This window comes from Pteronotus mesoamericanus, unplaced genomic scaffold (genome assembly GCF_021234165.1).
Source record: "Pteronotus mesoamericanus isolate MK-2021 breed Mesoamerican mustached bat unplaced genomic scaffold, CSHL_Meso_final contig_84, whole genome shotgun sequence".
NCBI classification, from domain to species: domain Eukaryota; kingdom Metazoa; phylum Chordata; class Mammalia; order Chiroptera; family Mormoopidae; genus Pteronotus; species Pteronotus mesoamericanus.
Genome location: NW_026555267.1, coordinates 7,885,554 through 7,895,375, shown reverse-complemented (window position 1 = coordinate 7,895,375; position 9,822 = coordinate 7,885,554). Strand labels below are relative to the sequence as shown.

Here is a 9,822-nt window from a genome sequence, read left to right as displayed (position 1 = left end):
GAGGAAAGGCGTTACCTAGTCGCCAATGGGCGGGCGCCGGTGAAGCGGAGGAGCCAATGAGTGCAAGATGTTGAGTGACAGCTGTCCAATAGGGACCCTCAGTGCTAGTATGGTTTGCGGCGTGAGCGCCGCCGCGGCCTGAGGAATGTCAACTATTCAACATGGAGGAGGAGGTCGATAAGCTGGAATTGATGGTGAGTGTAAAGTGAAGGAGATCTACTGGGTAGTGTATTTTCCCTCCGATGGCCTCCAAAGTGGGACACAATTTGGAGTCGCCGGAAACCCCGGGTGGCGGAGGCTGGACCAGACCTGAGTTCCCTCCTCCTGCACCAAAGGGAGTCGCCGTCGCCTGGTCTTTTAACCGCCGCGGGGAAGGGGTTACATCCGGGAAACTGGTGAGGGAAATGGCGGGAGATGGTGAGGGTGTGGGGCCATTGGAATTTTTTGTTCCTTGCCCTCACCTTTCCGCCCCTCAAGGAGCTGTAGCTGGTGTAGATGTTTGTATTTCCACCAAAAAGGCGTGACTGGAAAGGTCCCAAAACGCCCCAAAAGGGGAGAGGTCGTTCACACACCAGAAAAAGGGGATGGAGGGTGGGGTTGGGTGGGGATAAACCGAGTGTGGTGGACAGGAACAGCTTCAGGACTGAACTGTTCGCTTCCTCCAAGGCGGGCTGGAAAGTCTGAGAAAGGATGCTAGATTTTGCGTGCTCAACTTCCTAGTGGCCAAGAAAACCCCTACACCAGTTTTTGTTGGGCCCAAAGGGGGCAGGCAATCCTTGGGTGGGGGAGCGAGCGATGGGCACCTAAACCCTGGGCTCCTTTCCTGGAGCACCGGCAGGATTGGGACGAGGAAGGCACCCCGCTCTTGAGTTGCTTGGTTTCATTCATTTGTGAAAGTAGGGGGCGGGGGCGAATAATTGGAAAGGACTCCCGCTGCTGCTTGGCCTTCACGAGGACGCCAAGCTGGAGAGCTGTCCTAGTTTTCTTCTATGGATCCTTCTCTCATTTGTCCTCTTTATTCCTTCCCTTCCGTCCCTAGACTACTAGCTACTAGCTTGATCGCCCGCGCTTTTTTCTTTTTAGTTCCCTTGTTTTACCTTCAGTCCTTTCCCCGCCGCGTTACTAGTTTTGTTTTGTTTTGTTTTTTAATTGGGCTGATTTCCTTTAAAACGTGGAATTTGGAGGACTCACCCGTCATTGAGCTCCTGTCGGTTTTTCATTAAAGAAAAATAAGATGAAGCCAAAATCTTTCTTCACCCGAAATTCGCCCCTCCTCCCCTTGCCATTCCCTGGCATTCCTCCTCAGGTATCGTTTAGCTTGGGCCTCCGAGCTAAATCTTGGGTCACGTTAATGATTCTGGAAGAAACTGAATACCATCCTCACCCCATTCCCACGCCCAGAAAATGTGAGACCTTAATATAAATTATTTTCTTCCGATGTATTAATGAATTGTAAATGCCTCATATATAAATTTGATTTGCACTGTCCGTTATTCCTAGTGTTTTGATTTAATTTTCTGGGTTGGGTGGGGTTTGGTCAGAGATAGGGAGGGAGAGAAAGGGCAGAGAAGGATTTTCTGCAGCTTTCCAAACCTGTAATAATGAACTCTTAGTTCAAAGTTTTGTTATTTTTATCATTAACTGTCTTAAAAGTTAAAGTATTGTAGTAGTTTGATTCTAGCAACAGGAAAAATGTTAACATTGTCTTGCCCTTCTCCCCATTCTGAATTCCTCCCTCCACATCGATACTTCTGTCTAATTATAAGATGCTAAATGATACTAGTTTTGCTTTTAACAGTTTTTTCCCCCTCAAGTTGGCTGTTTAGTTTTGAGGTACCAATTAAGCCTTTTCTGGACTTTGCATTATATTGAGTCAATATTCTCACAGGACAAGCATTTTTAGAGAGGAAAGAGAAGAAAGCAGGTCATCTTAACTTCCTTGCATCTGAATCAGTTTAGTTTCTGAGATTCTAAAGGTAAATCATTTTTGGTGCAATCCTCTGATTTTTAGTTGAAATATTCTCATATCTGAATTATGTGGGCTAGGATTTGCGGTCAAGACACTCATGTTCCAGCTGTTCTGAATCTGAGTTCATTGCTTCCTGGGTTCAATCCAAGTAGTAGCTGAACTGGACCATCTAAGGGAAGGTTAATGAAAGTATGGAAAGGTTAATGGAAAGTATGTTTGCATCAATCAACATTACTAGGAAAAAAAGCTTATTGTGTAGGATAATCTTTGTTCTCTTCCTTTACTTAGGGGTATTTGTCTATTTCTGGGCTTACATCTGACTTTTGAATGGTTTCACAAGTTAGAAGGTTAGGATGTTAATTGGCTTGAATTCAAGGAAACCTGGTACTTACTGTAAATCTTTACATCTTGGAATACCTAACCCCCTATTATCCAATTATTATTTTCTTTGATTTTAAGTTTGAAAGAAAGGGAGGTGATCTATATTTAAGATGTTTTATGGGTCAACTGAAAATTTAAAATCCTCTTTTATAATATTCAGTTAGGGAAGGCTAAGGGTGTTATGTTTAGGACACATTGATTCCCTGGAAGTCTGTAAACTCTAGATAAAAAGCCCTAAGATGGTAAGTACTTTTTGTATTGCAGTTTAATTTCCAGAGATAGATTGGGTATATAGAGACTGGGAAACATTATTTTACTTTTTATTTTTCTTCTTTGATATTCAAAAGACTTGTTTTATATGGCAGTTAATTGTTATGGAGGAACTAATCAACTCATCTCAGCTGAACAGAAATATTTTTCACAACTTGGCCTTAGTAGTAATTATAACCAGTTTTGTTAAAACCAGTCCTAAGGTATTAACATTTCCCATGTTAATAACTTGTAAAGCTTAGGACATATTTACAAAATTCCTTTCTACATCTATATGCATGTTTCTATTTCAATATAAGTCATAGGTTAGTCATCAAAAAACATCACTTTGATATGTGAGCCCAAGTCTTTTTTTTTAACATTGATATGTTTTTAGGTTTTGCATGTTTTCTGTGCAAAATGGCAATTCTTTAAATTCTTTCCTCACTGAAGCTTCAACTGATGCAAGATGCTTTTGTGTTCCTTTCCTACCATCTGCTAACAAATGCTCTGACTTTATTGCACTACTGTACTTTACACTAGCAGTGCAATAGTATTGTCAAAGCATCTGAAAGCAGGATACACACCAGAATTTTGATTATTGCCTTACATCTTCAGTATCTGTGAGTAATCTACCGAAATCTTTGTTGCTGAAAACTTTTATTTTTTATTATAAGGAATTTTATAACCAAAAGTATTTTAAAAAGTTATACTTTGAAAAAAATGTTTTTAGCTAATTAAAAACTCACTGTTGTAATGCATTATGAAACACATTAAGAGAATAATTTTTATAGTTTAAGTTGTTATGGCTAATTTAAACAAGTAGTACTTTGTAATGTGCTTCTTTCTGTGACAAATTCAGATAGGCTTTGGCAAATCTCAGATTTTATTTGAATTTTAAGATGAATTAGTAAGTGATGAAAATAATGTCATCACTTACCAGTGATGAGATAAAATAAAGTATGAATCCAGCATTATATTTTGTAATCAGTTCTATAAAGATATAGTTTACATACACTAAAACTCACCCATTTTAGGTGTACAATTTGATGAGTTTTGACAAATATGTACACTCATGTAACCACAATCGCAGCCATGATGTAGAACATTTTCATCAGCTTAAGGAAGTTTCCTTAATTCCCTTTTGCAGTCAACCTCCATCTCCTCCGAGGCTCCCTGACAACCACTGACTTTCATGTAAATGGAATTATATACAGCATGTAGTCTTTGTGTCTGTTTTCTTATACTTAATGTAATGCTTTTGAGATTTGTACATGTTATATGTATTAGTAGTTGGGCCATTTTTATTGCTAAGTAGTATTCCGTTGTATAGAGTATCACAAATTCTTTATTCATTCACTAGATTATCAATTTTGGGTTGTTTCCAATGTTTGCCTATTATGAATAAGTTGTTACAAACATTTTATTACAAGTCTTAGTGTGGGCATAATGTTCTTATTTCTCTTGGCTGGCATGATAAAAGTATGCTTGATTGTTACTGTAGACCAGTGGTTTTGAACCTTTTGGCATCTGTGTGCCACACTGGAAGAAAAGTTGTCTTGGGCCACATATTAAATACATTGCGATACGTAATCACAAAAAAAATCTCATCCTGTTTTAAATAAATTCACAATTTTGTGTTGGGCCGCATTCACAGCCATCCTGGGCCACAGGTTGAACACCCATGAGTGGACAGGCCGTTGGAGAGTCTCCCCCATTGGCCAAAATGGTGGCAGGGGGAGGATCTTACACTGAGCATTCCAAAAGCTAGAAAAATAATTGGATAGGAGAACAAAGCCCCCCGCCCCTATGCCTATAAGAACCCTCGGTGGGTTAGAGAAGGAAGATGAGATGGTTTTAGAGCTGGGAGTCCACAATTTTCCCAGGTTTTGTGGTACTTGAATAAATCTTTTTCCTTTTACACCAGCACCTGCCTAATGAGTTTGGCTTTTGTGGCAGCAGGCAGCCCAACCTCCATTTTAGTTCTGTTACATGATCCTCTAAGAATCTTGAAATCTCTTCCAAAGCTACCTGTTAAGGTTTCAGATTCTTTACATCCTCACCAACGCTTCATGTTAGTCTTCTTCATTTTAGCCATTCTCATAGGTGTGTAGTTGTATCTCATAGTTTCAACTCACATTTCCTTAATGGCTAATGATATTGAATATCTTTTCTTGTGCTTATTTGCAATTGTTATATCTTTAGTGAAGTGTCAAATTTTTTGCCAATAGGGTATGAAAGGCCATCAATATGAGCTCATTTAAAAATCAAGTGGGAAATTTTTTTCTTTCTTGGAGCAAAGTAAAAGTTTTAAAGAAACCAAAATATCTTTGTTAGCCAAACATAATACAAAGTTTTAATATTAACAATATCCCAGATAGCCCTGACTCATGTGGCTCAGTTGGTTCGGCAACATCCTGCAAAGCCAAAGGTTGCTGGTTTGATCCCCAGTCAGGACACATGTCCAGGTAGTGGGTTCAGTTCCCATTTGGGGCGGGGAAGGGGGCGGGGTGTGTGTGCAAGAGACAACCAATTGGTGTTTCTCACATCAAAGTGTCTCTTCTTCTCCTTCTCCCTCCATTCCCCTCTCTCTAAAAATAAGTAAATAAAATCCTTAGGGTTAAAAGAATATCTCAGATAAATATTTTTAGATTTTAAAAAGTAATACTATTTCTTTATTTTTTTATCCTCACCTGGGGCATGCTTTTTGATTGTGGATTCATGAAAATAAATGATTTTTTTAAGCCATTGAGTTTCTTGGTATCATGGGCCACAATATTGAAGTATGTTGGTTTAATCTAGGCTGCTGTTTGAATTTCAAAACTTACTTAATTCATTTACTAGTATGTTGGCTAATCCATTCTCAGCAATATAGTCTAGTTATACGGTAATATTAGTTCGTAAGTGAAGGAAACATTGTTCATCCTGGCTGTTAATGAGTGACCAAGGATAAAGCATGTAAAGATATGTTTCTGCACCACTTCCCTTTCTGGCCCTAAGTTTGATAACATTGAGATCCCTCAATTTAGGGTTGCTATGATTAGTAAATAAAAATAAAAGATACCCAGCTAAATTTGAACTTCAGATAAGCAATGTATACTTATTTTAGTGTAAGTATGTCCGAATAAGGCATGGGACATATTTATACTAATCTTTTTCTTAAAAAAAATTTTTTTTTAATTGTATTTTTTCCATTACCATTTAGTCCCCTTGTATCCTGCTCACCCCTCTGCAATCACCACACCATTGTCCATGTCCATAAGTCGTTTTTCCTTTTTTGGCTAACCCTTTCCCTCCCCTTAGCTTCTTGACACTACACACAAGAATAAATTCAAAATGGACTAAAGACTTAAATGTTAGACCTGAAACCATAAAAATCATAAAAGAAAATAGGCAGCAAAATCTCAGACATTGCTTGTAGCAGTATTTTATTGGATATATCTCCCCAGGCCAGGGAAACAAAAGGAAAAAGAAACAAATGGGACTACATCAAACTAAAAAGTTTTTGCACAGCAAAGGAAAATATCAACAAAATAAAAAGACAACCCACAGAATGTGAGAACGTATTCACCAATACATCTGATAAGGGGTTAATATCCAAAATTTATAGAGAACCAAAAAAACAAACAACTCAATTAAAAAAATGGGCAAAGGACCTGAATAGACACTTCTCCAAAGAGGACATAAACATATGAAACGGTCGCTAATTATCAGAGAGATGCAAATTAAAGCCACAGTGAAATACCACCTCACACCTGTCAGAATGCCTATCATCAACAAATCAGCAAACAGCAAGCACTGGTGAGGACGTGGAGAAAGGGGAGGATGTGGAGAAAGGGGAACGCTTTTCCACAGTTGCTGGGAATGCAGACTGGTGCAGCCACTGTGGAAAGGAGAATGAAGATACCTCAGAAAATTAAAAGCAAATCTGCCTTTTGACCCAGCGATTGCACTTCTGGGAATATATCCAGAGGAACCCAAAACACTAACTCAAAAGGACATAAGCATCCCTAGGTTCATTGCAGCGTTATTTACGATCACCAAGATATGGAAGCCACCCAAGTGTCCATCAGTAGATGAGTGGATAAAACAACTATGGGACATTTACACAATGGAATACTATGAGGCTGTAAAAAAAAAGAAAATTTTACCCTTTGTGACAGTATGAATGGGTCTAGAAAACATTGTTAAGTGAAATAAGCCAGTCAGAGAAAGACAAATATCAAATGATTTCACTCGTGTATGAAATCTAATGCATAGAACTAACAAGCAAAAAAGAGACTCATAGATATGCTGATTCTCCTCATTGTTTATCTGAGATTCAAATTTAACTAGGTGTCCTGTATTTTATGTGGCAACCCTACCTCAAGTGCCCTGTCAGAATGTATTTTCATATAGTTGCAATCAGGGTACATTAGATTGTAATGCTTTATTTATTGTACAAATAATTACCAGCTAGGACCTCTTTTGCCTATTGTGTATGAGGAACTGTGGTAAGCAAAGTTATATGTAAACAAGCAAGAGAAACACGTAAGTCACAAAAAATTGATATGAAGAAAAAGTACAGGGTGCTTTGTCTTTGAACAAATATATGTAACATTAGTCTTTTATAGTCTCTTAGCACATAGAGAGTAGAGGCAAATAAATATTTACATTGGGAGAATGGGAGGGTGCAGAAGTTAGCTTTAAAAACAGATTCCTCCTTTATTATATAATGGCATATTTATTATAAAGATTTAGAAACTCTGCTTAACAAAAGTGTATTCTACTACTCAGAACTAAAATTTTGAGGAAAACAGATTTCTTTAGTGATTTTATGTCTCCTATCCCGATTCAGGATGACCCAGCAATACTGACTTAACTAGCTTAAAACTTTCCTAGATACTTCCTGCTCAAACACTTAATTTTCATTTTATTTCCTGAGGCCTAACTCTTCCAATTTTTTTCATGGATTCAGAAAGCTTTAAAAGAGAGTGGACAGTGAACAGTATCTGCCTTTTTTTGTACCCAGTAATATGCTTAGCATTTGTTTTTCAAAAGTAAACGTACTTTTTTTTGAATGACAAAAAGCATTATCTCTTGGTACTTACTTTATTTTCCAGTTTCTCCCACCAACTTGAGGAGTGCAGAGCTGTTCAGCTTATTTGGCAGTCTGCTTTGTTACTTTATCATTGACACTAATACTGTTAAAGTGATGGTTTTTAATTTTTTTTTTCTTTAGACCATGGATCCTTAGAGGAGCTCCACCTTATTAGGAAAGTGTACACAGTTACATAAAACTGCTAATTATTAGCTAAGATTTGTAGATCCTTGCCTTCTGTGAGATCGTGGGCCCCTCCCTAAGAACAACTGCTATTCAGAGGTTGAAGTGGTTTGAAATTGTGACTATGTATCACTAATCTTTAACCCTTTTTAGTATCTGCATAAGTTAAAATTGTTCTCAAAAATATACTTTCACAAGATTATACTGTTTTTGTTTCAACTATGTGAACTATTACAATTGTGTTCTGCAACCTAGGAATGTAGTTTTTTTGTCACATTTGATGACACAGTCTAACTTTATACTTTGAAGACTGAATATTATATACATAGTGTACAATATAATCTATTATACAATATTATTCTATATTGTTACACAATACAATATTTGAGCATCTCCTGTTTGCCAGGCACTATTAGAGATAAGGGATTTTTAAAAATAGCCTGACATATTTGGGACAGTAAAATTCATTGTGGCTGAGGTATAAAATGTGAAGCTTCAGTGGAGAGAATATTAATGTCATCTCGTGAAGAATTGTATTAGAAGTTGGAATTCTACAGGTATTGGGAAATCCTAATCTTTAAGTGAATGACTTAGAATGTATTTACACATTTAAAAATTTGCTTTAAATAGTCATTAGGCATGCAATACATATTTATTATAATTTAATTAGGAGACATGCAAAAAGTAAAAAAAGAAACCCTACAATTTCGTGACTATTAAGAATATGCTATAACCCTGACTGACTGGTGTGTCAGTTGGTTGGGCATCACCCCATCCCGCAAAGTGGATTGCTGGTTCGATTCTGGGTTGGGGCACATGCCTGGGTTGCCGCCTGGTATCCCATCGGTCTCCCAGTTGCGGGGGTTGGGACGCGTGCAAGACACAATCAATGTTTCTCTCACACGTTGGTGTTTCTCTCCCTCTCTTTCGCCCTCCCTTTCCCTCTCTAAAAATAAATATTTAATAAAACCTTTTGTTTTTTAAAGACTATGCTGTATATTTTAGATTTTTTTGTAGGTACATCTTTATTTTTTCTAAACCAGATTCATTCTATATGAGTCTGTCCCTGTAGTCCATTAGGTGTCTATAGCATAATTAACATAAATAACCTAGAATCCTGAAAGTTTTAAGAAATCTAATTGACTACTTCAACTGATAAAACCAGTCTTTTACAGGCAGGAGCTCATGTGCATCACCCTAACAATTGTTTCATAAATGTCTGAAAATGAGGAACTGATGAACCTGAAGCTTCTGCCTACTTTGTTCTGCTTTGATGTTGCTATATGCCTGAAATAACATGTTTGTCACCTGGTGCTTGTGCATATTATCATTTATCTGGTTTAGACAAGCATAAACATGTGTTCTATGCAGAAGAAAGTGGATAATAGTCAACAGTCTAGCAGAGACATACAAAAAACAATTGTGATTGTGTAGATATTAGAGGTGGCCCTCAACTTGTAGGGAACTTGAAATACTTATTCTTAAAACAGGTGTTAAGGATGATTGGTTTCCCAGGCTGTTTGTTTCTTTCAAATGGACGAAAGGTCTTTCATCTACATAAAACCTTTTGTCATTGAACATTAGGCTGTTTGTTAATAAACTAGGGGTACAAACATGAAAGATCGAGCTCTTGCCAGCAAGTAATTTGAAATCAATTGGTGAAAGCACCATGCAGACAAATGATTTTAATATATGACATGAAATGGTTGTCATGAGCATATGTTTGTGGAATAGGCTTTCTTATAAGTCAGCCAGGCAGCTGCTTGGCTAGCTGCCTGCTGAACAGCCTGCCACTAAGGAATAGACAAGAGTCGCACAAGGTGACTATGCTATTAGCTCAGTTTTTATTGAATGCAGGTTCACTCTACGTAGAACATCTACATACATTAATATCCTACTCATGCTCTAACAATCTAAGAGAAATACCACACACACACACACACACACAGAATTCAATGGG

General features: G+C 37.6%; 1 protein-coding gene across 1 annotated transcript in view; it reads left to right on the top strand.

Annotated features, from left to right (window-relative positions):
- Positions 1 to 242: 242 nt before the first annotated feature.
- SKA2 (spindle and kinetochore associated complex subunit 2) overlaps positions 243 to 9,822 on the top strand; it is a 29,116-nt gene continuing 19,536 nt past the window's right edge. The window contains exon 1 of the mRNA XM_054585491.1: positions 243 to 366. Coding sequence (XP_054441466.1) covers positions 243 to 366 — 124 coding nt within the window. The remainder of the gene's footprint in view (positions 367 to 9,822) is intronic.